This window comes from Macrobrachium rosenbergii, chromosome 18 (genome assembly GCF_040412425.1).
Source record: "Macrobrachium rosenbergii isolate ZJJX-2024 chromosome 18, ASM4041242v1, whole genome shotgun sequence".
Lineage (NCBI taxonomy): Eukaryota > Metazoa > Arthropoda > Malacostraca > Decapoda > Palaemonidae > Macrobrachium > Macrobrachium rosenbergii.
Window position 1 is genome coordinate 5,573,214 of NC_089758.1, and position 25,518 is coordinate 5,598,731.

A 25,518-nucleotide genomic window follows, 5' to 3' on the forward strand; every position below is an offset into this window, starting at 1 on the left:
ATAGGTGTTTTAGCTTAGTAAACTTTAAGCTGATTTGAATGGTTTCAGTAGATTTTTTTTTCATCCATTTCTTACCTATACTTGGCAGTTTTTTGAAGAGTTCTCTGTCGTAACATGTTTTCTGTAAGGGGGAAGGATGGTTGAGGGAAGTGATTTTGACTTTGGTTAGCCATTGCACCAAGTCTGTGTTTTTCACTATTGCTCTTAATCATGAAATCACAGGTTTTAATGCAGACACAACCAGTTTTTGGTAGTTCTAGCCACTGCGAGTTTTCAAAAGAATTATCCTTATGTTCCCACTGGGCTGCATAAGACAGACCAGGTAACATTAAGAATACTTTCAAATCTGGTCTAGGCCAAATCTGACATTGTTGGTACAGTAATGAAATATAAGTGGACTCAAGGCTGGAAGGCTCTTTTATCCTGCCGTACAGCGACTACCTAGAAGATCACGATTCACCCTTCTTCCACCAAAACTCCTATGCCTTTTTGTCAGGGAAAGCTGAGGGGTTAAGAGGGCTCATGGAAGCTTCCAAATAGGTTTTTCTAATGAAAAAACCTTGATTTTTGTTAGTGTAGTTCCCTGCTAGACCTGTAGGGATCATATAATAGAAATTGACAAATGACAATTTACCCTAACCCTTGAGAAAAGAAACCACAGCTACCTAGATGAAAACATTTCATGGGAAAGACATGCAGAATCACCTCCCCTCTTTTATTCAGGGTTCCTGTGAGGGACTAATATTGAATAGAGGAAAGGAACCTGTATTTGCCTTAACCTTATGACAGTGAGGTGACGTAACCTAACCATTTTGGGATGGGATTCGGGACAACCTCTCAGTTGTGTCAGTATCCACCAAGGTGCCCATCCTCTGGGTATCTGGTTGGGGGAGGGTGTAGTTGTCTGCCTTTTAATTAGGGACACTTAAAATAATTCTCAGCCCATGCAGTGAGAGCAGCTTATTCGTGGTAGTTTATGAAAAAAGAGGGCCATCTTCGATGTTAACCTTGACATCTAGGTAACCAGGAGTTATTGGACCAGGCTTAATGTCTTATATATAATACCAAGTTCTTACAAAAGAATGGATTCCCTCAACAGGTCCTGTCATTCTTGGCCTGGAGTGATGGGCCAGGGGACAGCAGCAACTGATGGCTAGTTGTATGGGCTGTGAAGTGCTGTTCCCCTTCTAAGAGAGCCAAGGTTGCTGATCCTGGCTCCTGATGCCAAGGTAGGCATGGAGACCTCTTCTTGAAGCATGTGGGTTGTGGTTGCTTTAGGACCATGGAATTGAGGAAGAGGTGGATGCTGCAGAAACTTGTTCAAGGACCAAGGACCAGGTAATAGGAGCCGTTGCAGGAGCAGGTGTTTGTTGTGGGACCTCAGGAGATAATTTGTTCCTAAAAGCTGTCCATGAACTGATAAGATTTTTCTTATAAGGAATAATGACAATTCCAGATCCCAAGAAAATACAAAAAGGAAAGTTTCTATATGAGTAACTTAACAAGTAATTACATAGCTAATGTTTCTACTCCTGTGGCAGACTTTTAAAAATTCACAGTAATGCTTCTATTGACAATCCCTGCCCACTATCGGAGCACTCGGGAAGCAACCAGCAGGTAAGCTCAATTTTGTTTCTGCCAGCTCGTACACATCAGCGCCATTGCAGCAGCTTTTTTCACAATTTTTAGTTGTATTTTGGTGATGTACAATTGCTTTGTTTCGGGAGCCAACGAATTTTTGTCAGCTTAGCCTTTTTGGATAGTTAGCCTTGCTTTTTATAGAATTACACTTCTGTAGTTTTCGCTATTGCAGCGAAGGGTGTAAAACAAGGTTAACAAAATCTTATGATCCTCACTCAGTATGCAGTGATTGTAGGGGGCAAGAATGTAGTAAGGAGAAAACTTGTGATGAATGTTCTTGGGATGAGAAGCAGTGGAAAAATGCACTTAGATGAATTAGAGAGGGACAGGAAGAGGAAAGTGGCTTTAGAGCCAGGAGATGGTCACGTAGCCTAGAAACTACTCCTATAGCTAGTTTAGTAGCTAGACCTGCTCTTCATTCTACTCCTATTCCTGCATTTTCTCCTGATACTGGCCCTCATACTATTCATCCACCTACTCCCATGCTTGGCTCCTTTGCTTCCGACCCAATACCATTGCCAGTCTCAAGTATAGGTTCAACAAGAAGAAAGGTCTTGTAGTTAGTACAGTAGCAGAATTGGGAGAGTTGCTGAAAGTGATTATGGATAAAGTGTTTGCTAAAAAAAAGTGTTGAGTGACAGTGTAGTGCAAGTGGAGGAGGTGGCTACCTGTCCCATCGGTTTTCTAGACGAAGGTCTGTCATACTCCCCTGAACCTGGGAGAAGACATAATGGAAGTCCAAGGGAGGCGGAGGGGGTTTGCCTGTTGCAATATCCCAAGTGTCGACAGAGCTGTTGAAAAGGCGCCTTTTTGGAGGTGCATCAGTTGTAATCCAGTTCCGACAATTCCGCCGTGGACAAGAGGCACCAGAAATGATACCTAGATTCTTCAAGACCGCGTAAGCGCCCTTCAGTTGATGTGGGTTGCCATTCAGATCCTCTTCCAGTTAAGCAGTATAGTTTTGCGTGTAGTTATGTGATGGACACTTCTGTCACTGCCCCTGTTCAGCATTTGTCTTTATGGGATATTCCAGAGGCTTTCTCATCTGAGCGCCCGGCACTGGCTCCCAAGCGTCTGGCACCAGTTCCCAAGTGCCCTGCACCAGCTCAAGAGTGCCTGACGCCAACTATTAAGTACCTGACACCCGCGTCTGAGCACCAAGCGCCTGCTCCCAGATGTGTGTCTCCTTTTCAGTCTGCTGAGAGACCACGGTCTCTGTCACCTTCAGATCAAGACAAACTGTTTTTTGGCTCCGATAAAGCAACAGTTAGCTGAAATCATGAGCTTGTTAGAGAAAGCTCCCTCCACTGCCAAGACTTCCCATGATGCTATCCTGTCTCCAGTCTCCTCAGAAGAGGAGGAGGTCGACCAAGAACCTGTTCCTCCTTCCTATGCAGGTCCTCTACAGTATCTTTTGATGAACTTCCCTACCTTTTTCACCCCAGCTGCCCCGGTCTTGCCTGCCTCGACTTTTGTGATGAGGAGTCGTCCGGACGATAAGACTAGACTTCCCTAGATGGTATGTTCTTCGTCCTCCAGGAAGTCTCTCGAGGAGATGGAAGATTGGCTTTCAGCTAAAAGGGAGCAAGGGAAAGCTTCTTTCGCCTTTCCTCCCTCTCGCTTAGTCCATAGGAGGTATTTATCATACATCAGTGGGTAAGCTCCTTTTTTGGAGTTGCTGCCTCCCTTAGGGGACTTCTTTGGCCTCATCGACTCTTCTCGACCTTTTGCGTTCTTGTTGGCAGAGATAATGTTTTCATCAGTGAAACTAGATCACCTTGTTAAGGGTCTTTTCAAGGTTTTTGAAGTTTTTAGCTTTCTTGATTGGACAGTGGGAGCACTGGCTAAGAAGATTGAGGACTTCCAAGATTTATCAGGAGACATTGCCTCAGACTGGCTAGGGATCTTGTCCTGTGCAGACAAGGCCATTAGAGATGGATGCTCTCTAGGGCTTTCTGCTCTATTCATATTGGGAGTTCTTAAGAAGAGAGAGCTCTGGTGCTCCTCTGCTAAGAAGGGAGTCACACAGACGCAGAAATTGGCCCTGTTATTTTCTCCTGTAGACAAACCTCACCTGTTCCCACAGGACACTGTTAAGGCAATTGCATCCGACCTTCAGAAGTCTACGCAAGATCTGTTGGCTCAACCCTCTAAGTGTCCCAAGGATTTGCCAGCCTTTGCACCGAAGATGGCCTCTCCCCAAAAACAGTGCCCAAAAAGTGAAAGCGATGTCCTTCATGCGCTGGCAGGAGTCAGATTCCTGAATTTTTGGGAAAAGTGGCTGATTGGAGGAGCAGAGCCATGGATCATCAAGGTTCTGAAGGAGGGCTACACATTGAGAGCTGAGCCCTTTGATACAAGTCATCACTTTCATGTCTAAGATCAATAGTACATGGGTCCCCATGGGAGGCTTCTGTTTTTTGAGAGCGAAAGACAGCCATCAGTTCCAGAAAATTGACATGACACCTCGTTAAAACTGACAACCATCTCCTAGACACTTGACAATCTTCCAAGGAGGCATTCATTTGTACAGCTAATCTAGCATGTTCAGGGGAGTCAGATTTCTCTGTTTGGCAAGAGCCCCCTTCCAAGCTTACAGGCAGAGTATCTTTCCAACACCACCTGCTTTCACTGGTGGAGGCAGTCATAAGCAGTCATAAGTCTTAATTGGGCATGCTAAAGCCAAGCTCTGTTCACATCTTTTGGTCTTAGTTTGAAAATTGGATCCACCTCATGCAGATTGTAACAAGCCCAGGATTCCTTCTAAGTGCCATTGGGAAACCATAGATTGGGCAAGGAACCTTTACAAATCTTTCCTTATTCTGGGTATCTATCCCAATTAATGACTTCTATATCAGAGAAGTTGTACAGGAAGATCACTGATTTCGATGTCTTGGCATGTTTGCCAGAGAATGGGATAAATTTGGGGAGGAAACTCTCTGCTACAGTTCTTCTAGGAAGATGTATTCCTGTGCTCCTATTGAATGTATAAACTCAAAAAGCATTTGTGAACCAATCCCCCATTAACCAGCTCAGTGGTCTGGTTAAACTAAGATATACTTAACTTAACTTTGGGCTTGCTGCTAGGAACATGCTGCATCCCTCTCACATCTCCAGCAACCACTGAAATTCACCTTTATGTCTTCAACAGCTGTATTTGTGGCAGGTGATAGATGATGTCCCCACAGGTGAAAACAACTCTGAAATAAGAGGGAAAAAAACAAAAAAACTGTAGTATGCAATGAAATGGATCAACTTGCTTATGAGTACTATACATGATTATGAGGACTGGTTAGAGACAAGTTCTTAAAAAAAGTTGTTCAAGTATAAATATTGGTTTACTTAAATTTAATTACTATATATTCAGACAAAAGGTATTATCATATAACCTAAATAACTTAACATAAAAAATTTATGACATCATACAATATGTAATGTAGGTGTGCTCCCATTAACGTGCACATTTGATTCTGAAGAAGCAGATGTCTGAAATGGATGTTAACCAGACATTACCATAGTCGGTTGTTTCTAGACAACTCAACCATGGACAAGGTACCTCTGTCACTAAGTAACCTACAGAGCAATATGTTCAGTGTTTTGTACAAATTGGTTTATTTTAAACAATGCTTTGTTCATATACGGAACAAACCTTGGTCTTAACATAAAGCTGTGGATGTAGTTCAAGCTTCCTTACGTTAAGACCAAAGGTTTGTTAGTTATGAAAAAGCCAATTTATTGAAAATTTGTCATTTCAGCCCCCCCCCCCTTTTTTTTGTGCAGAAGTAAAGATTTTTTTTTGGGGGGGGGGCAGCAGAAGTAAAGATGTGTTACACTGCTAGTGTATTAAAACACAACATGAAAAAATGAGGTTGTTTAATGATGTTAACTAAGGATACAGGCACACCTAGAACATTTGACCATTTTTAATTTTGACATTTGAAACAGTTACCAGCTGCATATGCATGTGTGTGTATATATATATATATATATATATATATATATATATATATATATATATATATATATATTTATATTTATAAAAGTCTTGCTTCATTTTAAATTGTACTGCTTAACACCAACCAGTGGAGAACACTACTTTTTTTAACTCCAATTTTTTTTTCTTTCTTTCTTTCTTTATTTTTCAGCAAACCAGATGCTGATTAATCAGAGAAATAGAATGACATATGCAAAACGCATGAGGAATACATGTCAGTTTTAAACATTTTTTAACACAAAACGTTCTTGCTTCATTTGCTCCTTACTCTTCAATATGGTTGTAATCCTGGAATAGGACATGCTGATGTCACATGTGAGCAATTTTACATGTTTTTATCCTATATGCAGTCTTATTAACCTTCTCTTTTTAAGTCGAGATGGATGCTTCTTTGTTTTTCTATGCTGCTAGTATTGCTGTACCAGCATTGCTTTGGGTGCAGTTTGATGTCATGACAGAAGACATAGTAAGGTTCTTTTAACTATGAAATTGCATGAAAACGACACTTAAAAGTAACAAAGATACTGCTGAACATAAGAATAAAATTTTTTTTTTTTCTGCAGCATCTCTGATGCTTCCAAATCTGAAGCCTAAATTTTTATATACATCCAGCACTTTTATAAATTCATAGAAATTCACAGTTGTAGAAAATATGGCAGTGTACTGTACAGAAGTGAGCAGTTAACGTAGGAATCAAAATCATATAAATCTTTTACCTTAAAATGTTAGTTCTCTATGAACACTTGAGGACTTGTGTACCTAATTCTCATGGACAGTATGAGAAATTCTAGATAGAAGTTCTCTATGAGTACTTGAGGACTTGTGTACCTAATTCTCGTGGACAGTATGAGAACCATCCAGAGAAAAGGCTGGGCAACATGGGAGTGGATGCCAGTAAGGCTATTTACAGGAAGGTTCACTCAGAGAAAAGGTTGTTTTGGGAGGTGGGTGACCAGGAAAGGAGTTTCCGCAGCTGGGATGGGGGTGGGAATGCAGTGTGGGATGGTGGAGGGGGATAGACCTAGGTGTTTTGACTCTGTCAGAGCTATTTTGGTGTTACATTCTTTATGTTTCTGCTTTTTCCACATTTTTATTAAAGGAATATTACATTACAGTACTGTACTATAACTTATAGAGAGAGAGAGAGAGAGAGAGAGAGAGAGAGAGAGAGAGAGAGAGAGAGAGAGAGAGAGAGAGAGAGAGAGAGAGAGAGACTGATACCCCTTACTTTAAAGCCTGCAACACATTTGCGTACATACACACTTCTGCTTTTTAAATTTTTATTTACAATATTCTCACTTTTGTTTTTACTTTTTTTTTTTTTTTTTTCTCTTTTTTGTCATAATTTTTGCTGCATAATGGATAAAAAAAACTTACGACACACACACACTCACACACACACATTTCTGTAATAACTCCAGTGAAACAAAAAATGATTATTATTTTTTAGTAATGTTCTTAAAATGAGCATGCTTTTGACATGTCATTATTGAGAAATGCCGTATGAACGTCATTGCTGAGAAATGCCGTATGAACTAAAGATGTAAACGCAGGGTGTTTTCACACACCATCCATGATCAGGCAGAATGAGAAATCAGTGATCATAATAAAACAGAAGATTAATAATAACATTTTAAATATGTTATGTTCTTAAATATAACATACTGAAAGAGCCCAGTCTGCAGTGCAGTATGAATGATGCAGTACTTGGCATAATTCAGGTTAAGGAAGTACTATGAATAAAAAATGCAAGTTTTATCAAATTATAATTAAAACAAATGAAATATAATTCAGTTTTGTAATAACCGCAAAGAAAGTTACTGCAAAAATACGTTATTGGTGATAAAACCATGGTAGGCAGTGGAAAACACAGGTAGGCTTTCTAATCACTGAATTGTGTGTTGTTTATGAGAGAGAAAGAGAGCAGATAAATGTTGTTTGCATAATGTTTCCAGTTTAAAGTGTGATGGTTGTTTTTTATAAGCATGTAAAAGAGATCACTGTGTATCTGTATGCTGTGTATATAAAAATGATTATGTATATACAGGCAGTCTCTGGGTTAGGTCATGGGTTCCGTTCCTGAAGCCTGACGTAAGCCAGAACGCCGTATTAAAAAGTTGCTAAAAATGAGAAATAAAATTGTGAAAGCCTTACATTTAATCCTTTGGTTGTCCCAGTTAATTTGCCTTTTTGCTGGTGATGTGTGCATCCATGATCTTGTAGAATTTCCTCCAAAAATGTGCAGATATTCATCCGTCACGCAGTGCACTGTAAGACCGAAACGATGTAACCTGGGAACATCCGCTGTAACCCAAAACATTTATTTTTAATGAATATATTTGAAAAGCGACATAAGCTTGGAACGATGTAAGCCAAGACCGACGTAACCCGGTGACTGCCTATGTATGTATGTTCATATTAATACATCCAAGGCTTTTATGGATATTGAAAGTTTGTGGAAAGTAAAAAATGCACTGAAGTTTCTTTGGCGCAACTGATTTTTCTGTACTGCGTATAATGCTGTATTAAACTTTCAGTCATGGGGGGATTGAAAATGGCAAATTTGTAATTTTTCCCTATTTTGTCTTTGCAAGTAGTTACACAAACAGTGAAATACACTATAAAAATCAAGATGGGTGAAAATGAAAAAGATGAAGTAGAGTACTGTATACATGATAGTACAGTTCCATACGCTACTGGGTAAGAATTACTACAAGAATGAAAACCAAACTGATTTTGTTCCCGTACGGGGGTAGTGCCGTCAGTGCTCTTCATGCGGTGCACTGTAGGCATTACTTAAGGTTCTTTGCTGTACCTCCATTCATATTCTCTTTCTTCCATTGTGCTATCCACTCTCTCTTGAAAATTGTTATGTAGTGCAACTGCGAGGTTTTTCTCCTGTGACACCTTTCAAAACTTTCTACTCTCAATTTCCCTTTTGGCACTGAATGACCTCATAGGTCCCAGCGCCTAGCCTTTGGCCTAAATTCTCTCTCTCTCTCTCTCTCTCTCTCTCTCTCTCTCTCTCTCTCTCTCTCTGTCTGTGTGTGTGTGTGTGTGTGTGTGTGTGAGAAATGCTGAAATTGCCTACATGGACAGGACATGCAAAATCTTTTTTCTATAAACATTAACCCATAGAGAAGAAGAGAAAGGCATGCAGATGCGCAGTAACAAGACGTGTATGTATGTATTTACGCATACGTACATGTACATATACACACTAGTGATTTTATATTGAACAAGTAGCTGCCATTTTGTTTTGCACTTTGGTACTTTCACATTAAGATCTAATCAGAATTTCATTCCAATCTGTGTGTGTGTGTGATATTCTTTTCATGCTTCATTTTCTTTTCATTTTTTTTTTTTTTTATCATTACACCAAAATGTGTTGTAAGCTAGTAGTGCTTAGATTATCGTATATGATTGGATGAAACCTTTGGTAAACATGTAGTAATTACATACCATTAAGGGATGTTAACATTCATGATGTACATAAGGGTCTGTTTACTATGTCTATCTCATGAGTTGTGCATGATAATTTCACATTATAAGTTGGTATCACTTAATAAAATATAATTTTTACATTTGATTGTATCAGTAAACATCTTGGATTACCTGTTTGCCCAGGGCTTCAACCAATACTATATGATTTCCTAGGCTACAGTGGATCATTGGGCGTTGTGGATGATTAAATTTGTACATTTTCGTGTGCCATTCCACATGAATAGCAATAAAAATAACCCAGAAAGAGAAGGTGAGTAAAACGAAGCAAGTGCATTCTGTAGTTTACTTCAGTGTGATGCCTATGTGTACATGTACATGTACACTTGTATAGAAACACAAACTGAAACATTGATGGGCAAGAAAAGTTCTGATGCAGTAGGGTTGGGCAGTTTTTACTGTATGTTATTGCTTCATAATCTGCTTCGAATTTTTTGTTTGCTGTTATGTCAACTTCAGAAATTCTGATTTGATATGAAAATAGTGAACTTTTAAAAATGTAAACTATTTTTAAAATAAATGAAGTGAGAAATACAATAATATACTGTAGCAGCCAAAGTCACAGTTGAAACAATAAAACATGCGCAGGACACCAACCAAAAAAATCAGTCGGCTGGTGAGCGTTGCCACTTTCTTTTTATGATTATTTTCAAAGTTGTGTTAGTAAAAAGTGGGATGCTTGTTGAAACTTGAGCATCTTTGGTGCCAGGAAATATATTGATTTCTTACATACAGGCAGTACCTGGTTAACAGTGATCCGGTTTTACGGCGCATGTCTAGCGACGAAACACTTCAATTTTCGGCACTGAAAATCACCAATTTCCACTTATTGGCGCCAATACATACCTAACAAAAGCATTGATAACCGAAAATTGGTGCTTTTCGGCGCCGATAAGCTCTGAAAAGGTGCCAAAAATTGTCGATTTTTGGTTAGTGGCAATTTTCGGTTATCACACCCTCAGATTGGAACCCCTGCCGATAACCGGGGGCCACCTGTATAATACAATATTTTTTATGATTGCAAATTTAAGCACTCATAAATTCATTGTTACCATCAGTTATCCATTGGAGGTTGTGGAGATGGAAGAGAGTGAGAGGAGCAGCCAATTAGAGAAGGAAATTTATATGATGTAGTCATGATGCACCTCTATCAGCTCCTTGAAGGCGATAAACAATAAGATGTTGTATGTTATATCATTGGTTAGGAGTCAGTTTGGTTGCCAAAGCTCTTAAGAAGATGAGTGCTCTTCCAGCCACAAACCTTCTGTGACATATTCGTGATGCGTCTGTGTCAGCTAATCACAGGCGACAAGCAAAATGACTTTGTATATGATTTTGTTTTTGAGCCAATAATGGGTGTGAAAGCTCCCAAGCAGACAAGTGCTCCCCTAGCCCTCCCCATTCTGCTTCCTCTCACCCCCAGCATGATTAACCTGGTCTATTCTCCCACAGTACCCTGTTATCAGTGTACTGTTTAAACTGTTATCAGCATTACCATTCTTCTGCCTGTGCAACAGTGCAAACCAGATGGAAGGTTTTTATTCATGGTAACATATCCATGTATATGTTTCGGCTTTGGTTGCGTATATGTGAACCATAAAAGTAAAATGACGGAATTCAAGAGATTAGGCCTTTATGCTAAAGTATTTTCCTAATGTTTCTGTTTTATATCACAATTTTATTCCCCATGATAGATGTTACTTACACACATTTACTATAGTATATGTGTATATAAATTCATCTGAAATTATTGATTTTAGTTTGGAAATCTCATGGCTCATGCCTTGTCTCAAAATTATGAGTTGCAAAGTTTGTTTCAAGAGCCTGGCAATAATAAACATGAAGGTAGTGTTAAGATATGCTTACGTGACCCATAATTTACATGTTTGTGTTTGTGTTTGACTCTTTGTGTAGATGGTTTGAAATGTACACCTTACCAGTTGTTCCCTCACCTCATGAATTGGCAATTAGAGCATTATTTAGATGCCATGTGTCAGGTAGAGTGCAGAAGTAATTGAAACAAGAAATCTCAACAGGTGGAATCGCAGTGCAAAGGGGCTGCCAGTGATTTTGCTGTTGCAGCAGGAAACAACAGCTTGAAGAGCACTTCTGTAGATAGTGTTGCCAAAGTGGTGAGAAGTCCCACTGATCCGAATTCTACCAAGATGTCAGGCTCTACCAAGGAAGGAATTCTTACACAGGTATCAAGAAATAGCGAATCTAGCATCTCAATGGTGAGTACTTCAGATTCAGCGACCACTAGTGCGACGGAAGAAACCGCAAAGAGTGCATTTACCAAGAAAGATGATGCTAAGAAGGAGCGGCCGGTAGAGCCTGCCAACCAGTGTACATTCTCCTTTTACTCGAGCAAAGTGTGGAGTGACTTGCAGAAGCACATGCAGAAACATCTGCCTTTAGAAAAAATATATCGATGTGATAATTGCAGTTATAGCACAGCTAACAAAGGCGCTTTGAATCAGCACATGCGGGTTCACACAGGAGAAAAGCCGTTTGCATGTCAGTTTTGCGAATATCGAGCGAACCAGAAATCACACATAAGTCAACACATGGTAAAACATTACAAAAATTTCCTGTCTCGGTAAGGACTTCATGGGTTGCGAAAAAAACTTTTTCTCTCCAGTAGGCCTTTCAGTATTTTCTTTATCTGATATTGATGAAAGGCTAAGTTTGTACAATACTTCTGTAGCATTGCATATACAGTTACTGTATGTGAATATTTGTGTTGCAAAATTTTAGTGTATTGCAATGTTAAAGAGGCAAATTGTGTAAAATATATTTGAAAGGGAGGCTATTTGTTAGGAAGTGGCAGATGTAGCAAAAACACTCACTGTTAAAGGAAAGATTGAAATTAAAAAATGTAAATGTTGGTGTTCAGATTACAATACTTTGTATAAGGAATAGAAATATTACAGGTATCTTCACGGAAAGTGGTCATGATTGTCTTTTATTGTGTAGTTTTTCGTAATTTTATGTACAGTGGACCCCCACTTTTTCACGCTTCATTTTATCGCGGATTTTTGTGAAACATATCTTTCACTTCTACGCGGGCACTTTCACCAGCTCGTGAATTTTTCTATGGACTATATCTTTTAAAATTATCACTAATTCACTTTTTTCCGTATTAAATTAGGCAGTGAACTGTTTAAATAGGCAGTTATCAGCATTTTAGTTTAAGGGGTACAGGTATTTGGCAGGTATAAGCATTTTTAGAGGGGATTTTGCATTTCACAGATGTTGGATTTTTGTGGTTGGTTCTGGAACCCATCCCCGGTGAAAAAGTAGGGGAGCACTGTATATGTATATTTGGCATAATGTGAGCCTTTCAGTCGAGAAACATGTCAAGCGCCATCCTGGGCCAAAGTATTTTTAATTTAATTTATTATATTTTAAAAATGGCACTTGGCATGTTCCTCGACTGAAAAGCTCATATGTTTTATGCATACAATCTATTCTGTATGTGCTTTTAAGCTGTGTGCAGTTTGATAGGTTTTTGTCTCAAATTAGAAACATCTGAAGAATGGTTAGGAGAGTGATACCAAAGGTTTATGCAAGCAAGCCTAAGATTTTAACATGTTCACACGTAAATTGTATCTTCCCAGTTATTTGATTTGGTTCGGTGAACTTTTTCCTGTAACAGAACCATAATAAGGACCTCTAGTTAACAGTTTCCCTCATGTATAAGAGCTCTGCATTTTCTATCCAGCCTGGCTCTGTATAAGGGGAAAAAGTTAGTTTAATGAACAGAGTTAAGTAAGGATTCTCCTCCCTAAGTTGATGCTTCTGTAAGTCATTGTGTCCCTCAAGAGTGGATTGTGTTTTGTAAGGGGTGAATCCAGATAAAAACAGTATTTTAATTGCTGAATCATGGATGAATCTTTGTGCCGAAAATATATTTTAACATTAGCATTTCCATAAAGAAAAGGTCTACCATCTGTAAATAAAACCTCATAATTTAGCACTTCTATCTTCTTTACCTACTCTGTTGTATGTACTAGATACTAAAGACCTCCCAGTCTAACACCAATTGTGTGCCTTCCAGTCTGCACTGACCTCATATCTCTCTCTTATCTTTCCTCTTTTCACCAGAAAATTATTGTTCATTTTGTCAGTGCAACCAAACACTCAGTCTTTTTATCTGTGCTAAAATTTTTTATATCTTTGCCTTTGTATGTGCATTTTCACCCTTTGATCCCTTATTACTTGTAAAAGTTATTCACAACAGCCATTACTTTTTGTCTTTTTCACTATAAATTTCTATATTTCATCCCCCTAAAAGGACAGTAGGCTCAACAATGCCTTCATACATCCTAACTCTGTTTCCCTAGACTTGTTGCAGAGATCCTGCTTCTGTATTTGCTGTATATAATTCTGTGACTCACTACTGCTTTCATGTTCTTATCATGCATTACATAAACTTCCCAATACTGATATGAGTCAGCAATACATCCTTTCATTACCAAAAATTTGGTTTCTCAAGTTTGTGTGTAAGTAACAAGCAGATTAGTTTCCTTGTAATTTCACCCAAAATTTATCAAAATAGTTATAATAACATGAAATTGTACTACTCTTGGAGTAATAAAGTGTAAGGATAACTGCAAGAAAGGTGAAGGTTACAGAATACTTTCCTAAAATAGTTTGGGCAAACTTCTTTTTCTCTTAGACATGAAGTTTTGAGGCAGAGTTGGCCGTGAATTGGTTGCCGTTCAGCACGAAAGAATCGATCATTTTCATGGTTTGTCTTTCTGTCTTGTAAAAATTTCCTGTATATTAGTATACCTGTTTTCATTTTTGAAGTTAAATCGTATACAAGACAGTGAATCATGAAAATGTCAGTGTAAAGGTAATTTATTGAACTTCTTTAAAAGATGTATCTCACTAATCAATTTGTGTTTATGTTTTTTTTAAATCACATCGTCAATGTATTGCTGTTGTGTATATTTAAACCAGTATAATGTGCTTACTTTTGTATTATATTGTCAGTGTTGCACATTGTACGGCTGCTGCTTTTCCCTAATATTAGGAAGAATAAAACAGATAGCCAGGGTCCTTTGACTGCTAGGTATTTGTTGGTTAAATGGGGATCTCATTCGGTTTCTTACCTAGGGCTTGTGGTATGGAGGGAGGGTACAGCCATGATGGGATTCTTGGAGAGGATTAATGCACGATGTCACAAGCATATTTTGTTGATTTCAGAAGTTGGTGTTCTAAAAAAATTTAATTTTCCAGAATTATCCTTTTTTATGGCCTTCATTTATTTTTATTTTTGTGATTTTAAATTAAGTTGTTTATTTTTATTAAATAGTATTAGCATCAGTGACCTTTGATGTTATGATGCCAGTATACGTGGTATGCTGGTGTTAGAACACTTGCTTGACTGCAATTTTATTCTTTTGTGCAGAGATGCTGGGGTATTAACACACACACACACACACACACACACACACACACACACACACACACACACACACACACACTCTCTCTCTCTCTCTCTCTCTCTCTCTCTCTCTCTCTCTCTCTCTCTCTCTCTCTCATCTCTCTCTCAAGTGTAGGTTGTGAAATTTTAGTAACAAGGATAGGCAGCAAAACTGCAATTATAGTAGAAGCTTTTTTTAATTCGTAGGTAGTGTTAGTGCTGTGATTCGAAAAATAACAAAGTTTGCTATTCACCATAAAATGTTTAGAGTGTAATCACATGCTTCTTCTTTGGTATAGTGTTTTATTATATTGTGCGATTGTGTGTAATCAGAGTGCTTAAATTTTGTTTTGGCATGAAATGCTGAACCCAATAATTACAAGACATTCCCCACAGGTGGGATTGAACAGTGATGGCTCGAGGCTCATTGGCAGATCACCAGGCGGCAAGTTGCACCAATGCCCGTTTTGCTTGTACTCTACAGATAGAAAAGACCACATGCAAAAACACATTCGTACTCATACGGGGGAAAAGCCTTTTGTGTGCCCTTACTGTGGATACAGTGCCGCGTCCAAAGATAACATGAGACAGCATATTAAAATTCACACTGGGGAGAAACCTTTCACATGCCCACACTGTGATTATTGTACCAGCACAAAAGGGTCCCTTTCAAATCACATACGGACACACACAGGAGAGAAACCCTTCAGATGCGATCAGTGTCCTTATAAAGCCTCTAACAAGAACGCACTGAGATACCACATGATTAAGCATCAGTTGTAGTGTAATATTGCTATTAGTTACGTTGCTTTTGGTAAGGTTAGGGAATATACTCGGAAAGTTAATTTTAGCCGTAAAGCAGAGATAGAAGAAGAGAGTACAGTAGTATCAGCATGTATGTGTATGCACTTTCTAAAATAGTTACTGGTGTGGTACCAGGAAAGAGCAATATAGAATACATATCCCTGGAGTGGCTGTTACAGCCTTCTAACATTAAGCTACAGATAAATCAGTTAAAAAAAAACTTGAAAGTAAAGCAATTACCGTGATGCAGATTTGAAAAGGTTTTATATTGGCTGTCATCACTTTTTAGTTAATTTAACCTAGTAAATGAGAACGAGACGTACTAAGTTCTGTTTAATAGTAGGGCTAGGGGTCAAGTTTACAGTCTTTATATAAGCAGTCATATCAGCAGACTAAATGTTACATCATTTAGAAAGCAGATATAGGTTATTTCCATTAACAGTGACAGAGAGAATGATAATTGATGCCACATATCCAGCAGCAGTCCAGTAGTAAGGTATCTGTTCGACTAACTGAATAACAGACCATTCTATTTTTAATTAATATTAGTAAGGGGCCCCTATAAAAATATTAATTGAAAGTAGAATAAACCTTATCAAGGAGTACATTTTATACATTGTTATGCCTTAAGGGCTGTAATTATATAGAAACATGTAAATCAGCATATTATGGTTGTTTTGCCCGGTACTATATGTATATGAAAACCAAGATATACAGAGACTTATTTAATATAATGCAATAGAAATTATATTGTAGAATCCAGGAAGTCTTTTCCTCCCTGTTAAGTTAGGATCCCGACAAAAGGTCGTCTTCAGATAACCAGTCTTATTTTTTTTTTTTTACAACAATGCTGATTAGAAAAATAATTATAATTTTATCATTCTTTGATAATTCTCAAAAGTATATTTCATTCATTAGCATCATAAAAATTTTTTTTTTTTTTTGGTACATAATCAAGACATGTGATGTCAAGTTACACATTGCTTAGCCTAATAGCAATTGCATCATCTGGCTAGTCGTATTATAGTGTAAACAAAACCAAAGAAAGAAAACTGCGCACAGACAGAACACAATGAACATTATATTAATGGTGATGATAATGAATAGAAAACTAAAAAAAAATATAGCATGAGAAGTTAATATCACCATTTCTAGGAAAATACAGGTGTATTCAGCAGCCGGGTAGAAAGAATAATAGTATCCCCAGTACTACCCTCTTTCCAACCTGCCTGATGATGAAAGTAGATTGAGACCAGCCACCTTGCCCTTGAATCCCATCAGCACCTGGTGGTAGCAACAACAGATGTCCTATGTGCCCTGACAGCTTAAATTTCACAAATCACGAATCACAGCAGGTTCACTACAGGAAGACAGTGAGAGGAGGAAGTTGGTGGGGGACAAACGTCCTGGGGATCAAGATGAGATATAAAAAATAGTCAATGAATGCTTGCCAATAATTAGATATATAAATTTGTACTTGCTTCAGTTGCATGATAAAGTTTCTGATAAGGTTTCCTGAGTAATAAGTTATTCATTGTGAGGTTTGATCATATATTAATCAGTTTTCCGTAAAAGTTGGCAAATTTCAATGTATTCCCCTGGCACATACAAATAACTATCATTATATGCCATAATGATAATTATACCATCATAAGAGATTCTGGTTTTGATCATTTTTCTTTTAGCACATTTCAGTAATGTATGTTTAACTCCCTCCTTTACACATGGTCTGAAGGATAGATATTTTTTTTAAGTGATAAACTCTCATTTTTGAGTTGCAGTATTGGCTCATCATTGTTATGTTGTTCAATCCCCATGCTGTGGAATGTGATAAAGTGATGTTACTGTATGGTATATACTTCATCTTCTGAGTCGCAAGATTAGAAATAGGTTTCAAAGTGTTGAGAGAAAGAATTGGGTATGAAATAGTGATAATTGCAGACATTTATACTCTCTCTCTCTAGTCTTGGGGTTCCTCTCTTGGGGACGTGACAGAGATGGACGTTTCATCTTCGCAATGATTCTAGGGGAGGACTGTAATTTAGAGCAACTATATATATATCTTTGTTAGGGAGGCAGGCCTCCTCAACAGAATGTAGATCATACACAGTACAGTGTGTGTATATGTATGATCATATATATATGTATATATTTTTAGATATTTCCTATATGAGAATCCTTTTTAATTTATTTATCTTTTTATTTCCGATTTAATTTTATTATATCAATAAAGCCAGTTTTAATAGCCACAATGTGTTTCAACCCCTTTTAAGTGTTTAACATTTACGTATACCGTAGGTAGCATACATATTTCATCATTATGTGAAAATATGGGGTGTGGTCATTTTAACAGCAATATTACGTACAAAATGTATGTATATGATTAATTTTTTTTTTTTTTTAGGTCATTCCTCTGTAACACTTCTCCCTGTGCCTGTACTGTAATGCTCTTGTGAATGATATACATGCAGTAGCAGTAGCTCTCCACACCCCTTTCATCCCATTATCCTCAGTTCCATTCTCCAGTTCATTGATGAGAGAGAGAGAGTAAGAAAGAGAGTAGTTATTACAGAAAAGCGATTGGTCTAAGAATGAGAAAGTAATGGGACAGAAATAAATTAATAGAATTTATTTGGAGAAAATAAAAGCGTTGGAAAACTTTCATACGGAATACTTGCTAGGTATAAGTCCCACACTGAAAGAAATATTAACTTTTTGTGTATGACGGTATATATAGAATACCACTCAAGAAATACATTGAATATGCCTTTATAAGAAGTTTAAGCTTTGATGTAATGAAGGGGTTAGGATTTTTGGGGAGATGCTTATTGAGCAGGCCAGAAAACTTAGCTTGGGAACATTACCTCATAGCTTGCTAAGCACTTCTGATATGCATGCTTTATGTGTCACCTGATGACCACTGTCGATATTAGCAATACAGCACTTTATTTTCAAAAGCTGTGGGGAATTTCGTCCTACCCATGAGCACTGCTTCATTAATGGTTACGAGTTAAAGTAGCCATATAGCACTGACATAACACCAAGGAATTGCCAGAATTTTATTTAATTTTAGATAGTTATCTTTGTCTTCTTCTTCTTAGCTTAGTCCCATTTTATACGAGGTCATCCTTTTGGATGATCCACTTCCATCTACCTCTTTGGTGTGCTTCTGCCTCATCAAGTCCCTTCTCTCTCAAGTCATCCCTCACACATCTCCATCTCTGTCTTGGTCTTCCTTGTCTTCTTGTACCCTGCACTTCCATCTCCATAGCATGCCTTCCAATATAGTTTTCCTCCTGCACTTTCTTTAATATTTCAGCCACTTTTGTAGACCCTCTGATATACTCATTCCCAATCCTATCCACCCTCATTACACCAGACATCCATCTTAATGTTCTCATCACTACATCCATTTTCTTCTCTGTTTTTGTCATACTTGCCTTTTCTGTACCTTCCAGCCCGAGAAGAACCCTAAAAGGGTTCAGAGGTTTGGTTAAACAAATCGTTTATAACTAACTAACTTTTCTGTACCATATAGCATAGCTGGTCTTACCACTCCCATGTTGAACTTTCCCTTTAGTCTTAATGGCACTCCTTTGTCACAAAGGACTCCAGAGGCAGCCTCCAATTGTTCCTGCTTTTATCCGATGTTTTACTTCCTCATCCAGTCTTCCACCAGCCTCTACTGTAAACCCCGAGTATTTGAACTTGTTTACTCTTTATTTCTTCTCCATCCAACTTTATACTCTCCCTGCCATGCCCCTCAATGGTAGTATGGGGGTAATACATATACAGTACAGTATTCTGTTTTTGACCTGCTTACTCTCATTCCTCTATCCTCCAGTGCTACTCATATTAGCCTTTCATTTTCTTCATTCAGCAGTTGTTTAAAATACTCTTTCCAATTTTTTAAGATATCATCATACTTTCTAAGTAGGTACAGTTCCATTTGGATCTTTAATTTTCTTGATATGTGTGACAACTTGGGTACTTTTGTTCCTGGCCTTTGACAGTTTCAGCATCTTCTTCAGCCCTTCCCTTGTTCCCCATTCTGTATATATGTCATCATATGCCCTTCCCTTAGCTTGAGCTACCACCTTCTTTAGCTCTTTGTTTTTCTCCCCAAGCCTGTCCATGGCCTCCCTTAATTGTGATTCTTCCCATCTCTTCTTTGCCTTCTTCACTCTCACTGGCTTCTATATGTCATCATCCTACCACCAGCTCCCCTTTTCTTCCCATACCGTCTCAGATGTTTCCCCAAGTACTGCCTATCACCAATTTGTACCACTTGATTTTCCTTACGCCTTTTTTTTTCCCCTCAGCTTCAAATCCATACATAAAAGTCTGCGTTTGGTGGGCTATATGGGTCACCTTGGATGACTTTGCAGTTTTTGATTACCAATAGCCTTTGCCTTCAGTAAAGAAAGTAATCTGCCACCACTCCTGTAGGCAATTAGGTGTTCCCTTTTCTTTTTGAAAAATATGTTTACTATTGCCATGTCAGATGGGATGGCTAAGTCCCACTATACTCTCCTAGGTTTCTTTCACTTATCCCTTGACCTCCATGCGTAGATAAAGAATGTAATGCAGTGAGAGTTCAGCAGTACAATGCTCGCGAAGCTACATCCATTTACCTCATAATAGCTGTGTAAATAGTTGTTGAGTCTTTTATATTTGGTTTTGACAACTAGCTTTAACTTAGGAACATAAAAACATTCAAAATATCATGAAGCATATTCAGCCAAGTTGTTTGAGAGTAAAAGTGACCAATGGTTTTTTTTTTATATTACACCTTGACATTTGTTGAGACTTCTTTGACTTAGCAGTTTGATATTCAGGGGCACGTTATTATTGCAGTGAAAATTTTAACATTTTTGAAGGCACTTTTCTGACAACAGCTTATTATTGCAATGAAAACTGATTCCAATGATATATAGCACCGTAGTTGTTTGTTTATTTTAAAGAGTGAAAAAATAATGGTTGTTTGAATAAAATTTGGAATTGCCTGTTGCTGCTGTGGTCTTTAAGCAGCAGTATTGTAGCCCGTAGGAGGTTAATAGTTGTATCATAACCTGTTTTAAGCTTGGTGCTACCTTTTAGAACCCAGCAGTATGTATGTGAAATATGGATATGGTTACATGAGAGTTCCCTTATTGGTGTTTATGGTAATCTCTGGAGTCTGGCATTTTTTGTGGTCCAGCAGTGGCCAGGTTGTAAGGCTTCTGGGTTAAAGAGGTTCAATCTTTATTTATCACTTTACCTGAAAGAACAAGAGGCTGTTAAACCAACATCAAACAACTTCTCTCTCTCTCTCAGTTAATTAATTATGGTAAATTATAATTAGTCTGTAATTGCAGATTAATGGTGATGTGTTTCCTAAGTAGAAAGTTTTCCTTTATTTAGGCAGTGTAGTGTTACTAAGCATGTCCTTTCCTGCAGGTGGACTCGGACCTGTACAGTTGGACGTACGATGGAAGTGGGAAGGTTTTTTCATGCAGCTACTGTAATTACTCCTCTGTTAGGAAGGACCACATTCAGAAACACTGTCGAACCCACACTGGAGAAAAGCCTTATGCGTGTTCAGAATGTTACTTTAGGTCTTCAACAAAGGAATCTCTAAATAGACACACAAGGCTCCATACAGGAGAGAAACCTTATGCATGCAACCTTTGTTCGTATCGAAGTACACATCTCAGCTCGTTACATAACCATAAGCTAATACATAGGATGAAAAATTGATTTACTCAAAGATGTTGACTGTACGTACTTTGCTCTGTATACGGGAAATGTTGAATTAGGCTTTTAGCCAAGTACTGCAACAGGAAAGTACAGTATGTTGATAGACCTGAATTTTTACATAGAGCATCATGATATTGAGTACATAACTAAATTTCTGTTATGATATGAAAAAATTGTTTACATAAACAGGAGTTTGTATGTAAACTGCTTGTATTGTACAAATATCTATGCATACTGTGTATAGTACTGGTAATTTTTGCTTTGTGTATTTTGTGTTTGTGAAGTAAATGTACTTATAATATTTTTTTACATTAAAATTTATTTTCAAGAGGCTTGTGTGTGGTAAATATCAATGGTAGACTGCTTTCTGTGGCATTTTTTGAAGAAAATATTGTTTGGTTGGATTTAGCCTTTTCTATAATTTTGGATACATGTATTTTATGTAAAGTATACAGTATTTAGTAAACTATATTTCTCACATGACTAAATTCCCGGCAAACCATATTGATTATGGTCAGGTATGAGAATTTTCATGTCTTGCATAAGTTTACAAGTACTTTTATGCGTGTCGTATGGGACACCTGTCATCTTGGCAATGTACAAAGCTCTCCGAGTTACTGCATACCATTCATGCATCTCTGCGTAAAGTACAAAAATTCATTCTCGCTAGTAAACTGAGCAAGCAGGTTTCCTTCAGGTTTCATTGCAAACCCACATAGTCAGAAAAAGTTAACAGTACCTTAAAGTACTGTGCTGTATGATAATGAAAATATGTTATCTGAGAAGTACAGTATTAATGTCGGTTATGCTGTGCTAAATACCAGTTGTAATCATTTCTCTTGAAGTGTTATTTAATCTGTAATATGCCATTGTAACTTATGTTGTTATAAAACTATCGTAAAGAATATTTGCAGTTTCATATATATTTTTAAAAGATTTATGTCCTGCTCCCAGTTACAAATAAAATATAAAGAAAAATAGTTTATGTACATTGATTCACTAATCTATGCTTTTTTATTCTAATTAATGTACAAAGTACATGCCTATGACATCATTACTACATGTTTATTTGATTCTCTGTAATCATTGGTTTTCCAGCAATTTGGTAAGGGAATGACTGAAATGCAAAAGACAATAGACAACCTAATTCAGTGTCAAGGAATGCTGAAAAAGATTAATTGACAATCTGCAGTACTATACACTGCAAGACATTATTATATTTGGTACCCCCTACAGGGGCTTAAGAAATAATTCTTTATATTGATGTATCAGTAGCAAATCACATTACATTCCATCAGCCAGTGCCAGAGCCTCTGCTCTTATCATCCTTTTATTTTAAACAAAAACATCCAAAACTGGACAAGCTCCGTCTGCATGGTTACCTAAGGATGTATCACTGAACAACACTACTCAACTGATTTCTTAAGGATGTGTTTACCTTCCTGAAAGTCTAAAGCAATAATTGATTAATCATGGAAGTTATGGTTACATTTGATATAAAAAATTTTTGGACAAGTCTGTTTAGCTAGTCACAATAGGTGTCTAACTTTACACCTTAAAATCAATAAAAGTGCTTTTTTTGATGATGCTGTAGAACTCTTCAGCTGTTATTTCAGGCTATGTCTCCAACACAATATACAGCAACTTGTCTATGTTAAAGTATCCATACCCTACTACTATTCCGCAATAAGCTGTAGGTCCTGTTGCTAGGTAACCAATTGGTTCTTAGCCATGTAAAATAAGTCTAATCCTTCGGGCCAGCCCTAGGAGAGCTGTTAACCAGCTCAATGGTCTGGTTAAACTAAGATATACTTAACTTCTTTACTTCACTTTAATGTATATTCAACTGTATTTGTATTAATGCTTTAAAGTACCTTTAGTATGGTTAAACTCACATTATCAGTAATATACAGAGAGAGAGAGAGAGAGAGAGAGAGAGAGAGAGAGAGAGAGAGAGAGAGATCGATTAATACTAGGTTCACAGACAGTTGATATAGGACAGTTGCGAACAGCCTTATGTGCTGTGGACAATGATAGCCCAGGTTTTTTAATTCCATACCGTAATAACATTAGTGATGTACAGTACTCGTGATAGGTGCAGAGTTATAGTATCAAAGAGAGAAAGAGAATTTATATAGCATGCTTAGACCAAAGGATAGTTGTATGATTGTATAATTCAAGTACAGGGTGTAACGATGACGTATGCTAATGCTCTAAAGATTAATTTTTTATACCTTGCAATATATATACTGTTTGTTCTTTATTATTATTATATATATATATATATATATATATATATATATATATATATATATATATATATATATATATATATATATATATATATATATATATATATATATATACATATATATACACATATATACATATATATACACACACACATATATATATATATATATATATATATATATATATATATATATATATATATATATATATATACACATATATATATATACATATATACATATATATACATATATATATATATATATATATATATATACACATATACACACACATATATATATATATATATATATATATATATATATATATATATATATATATATATATAGTTTGTTTTTAATAGCTTTACAATATGCAGAATTACATTACAAAGAATGAATACTAATGCAATAGAGATGGTAGACTAGGCTTACACTGGTCTCAAATTAAGCACATGCCTTTTATTCTAAGTAAGGAAAATGCATACTGTACTTTGTTAGGGCAGACCTCCTAACGTACATCGGAATATTTGATACATTTTAGTTTTGTAAGTGCTTCAACAAAATTTTTAGTATCCTTATATTTAATAGTGTTGCTGTTGATTGACTGGAAAGAAATGCCTGGCATTAAATTGAAATTGGGTTTGTTCTGTTGTTATTTCAGAATTCTTGTCAAAAGCTTAAACACAGTTTTATATGTATGAGATATATGCTTTTGAAAACAGTGCACATAAATAAAGCACTTTCAAAGTGTGCACGTGACCTGAACGTAAGACGTCAGTTTTTTATGCCGAAGAGGTAATGTTTTTGGTTGGATTTGTATGTCAACTCATGAACACATTTACATGGAAACTACCTGAATGAACAGATTCTTAAGACTTGTGAGAAGATTCAGTGTTTCAGGTAGATACCGATTTCCATGATGTGAGTGTGAGTCTGGATCTTTATCCATAACTTTTATTTATCCTTTTTGTAATGTTGCCACTGATGTGATTCTGAAGTAAGTAATAGCATCCTGCTTTTTTGAAAAAATCAAAAATCAAAACAGCATTTAGAAAATTTAAGTTATGCAGATTATTAATGCATGAATATACAGGCAGCCCCTGGTTATTGGTGGGGGTTCCGTTCTAAGGGCGTGGTGATAACCGAAAATTGGTGATTTTTTGCCACCAATTTTCAGTTATCAGCGCCTCTGTTAGGTATGTATCAGCATGAGTAAGTGGAAATCGTTGATTTTCGGCGCCGAAAATTGCTGATTTTCGGCGCTAGGCAAGCCCCGTAAAACTGGATCGCCGTTAACCAGGGGCTGCCGGTATGGACATTTGCAAGGTCTGATTGCCCTTTCTAGTTATATATTCAACATTTGCGTAGGTTTTACACTTGCAAAGTTCTTTAAAAAAATTTTTTTCCCTTTTTATAACAAAAAAAAAGTAAAATATAAGTCATCATTTGTTGATTGGATTTATAATTTGCTGTAGTATGCAATATATATATATATATATATATATATATATATATATATATATATATATATATATATATATATATATATATATATATATATATATATATATATATATATATATACATACTGGGTAGGTATAAGTAAATTCAATATGGTTTGTTATTGTTATTCCATTTTAAGCAAGTTTATGTTCATTTCAATACTTATTGCCAAGCCAGTGCATGAAGCATGGTTATACTCGTATCAGGCACTTAGAAGTCTTGCTCGTGGATGGGGATGATAAATGCTTTATAGTATTGGAGATTGTCCAACGAGCAGTAGCTGGGCAATTTGAGCAGCAAATGTTGAAACGCCATAAATATTAGTTCAAGTCATTGGTAATGCATCACACTTTATAGGCAGACTTGTTAAATGATGAAGCTGTGTTAGAATTGCATTTGTAAACTCTGGCTACAGTATTTATGTACAGTATGCCACCCTTCCATTTTCCCTTTAACCTCGTCAAAATTTCATTCTTATTTAATTGAGAAGACAACTTTTTTCAAAGTCCTCACAGAACTTGATCAAACTAGAACAGATAGAAAATGTTGAGAATCATCTCTGATGAAATGACTAAAACAAGAGAACATCTTTCCAAAACCCATTTTTTCCAATTGGCATCACTGTTCTTGACAATCTTAGTCATTCA

At 36.8% G+C, this 25,518-nt stretch overlaps 1 protein-coding gene across 37 annotated transcripts in view; it reads left to right on the forward strand.

The window, feature by feature from the left end:
• LOC136848048 (zinc finger and BTB domain-containing protein 7B-like) overlaps positions 1–25,518 on the forward strand; it is a 212,859-nt gene that overhangs the window by 61,268 nt on the left and 126,073 nt on the right. For 2 of the 37 annotated variants that reach the window (XM_067120160.1, XM_067120162.1), the window contains exon 6: positions 20,814–22,836. The exons of 33 other annotated variants lie outside the window; for them this stretch is intronic. In XM_067120160.1, coding sequence (XP_066976261.1) covers positions 20,814–21,113 — 300 coding nt within the window. In that variant the 3' untranslated portion in view covers positions 21,114–22,836. Of the gene's footprint in view, positions 1–11,172; positions 13,110–14,966; positions 17,623–20,813; positions 22,837–25,518 lie in introns of those variants that run through there. 2 more of the 37 variants (XM_067120143.1, XM_067120138.1) reach the window with 2 other exon arrangements.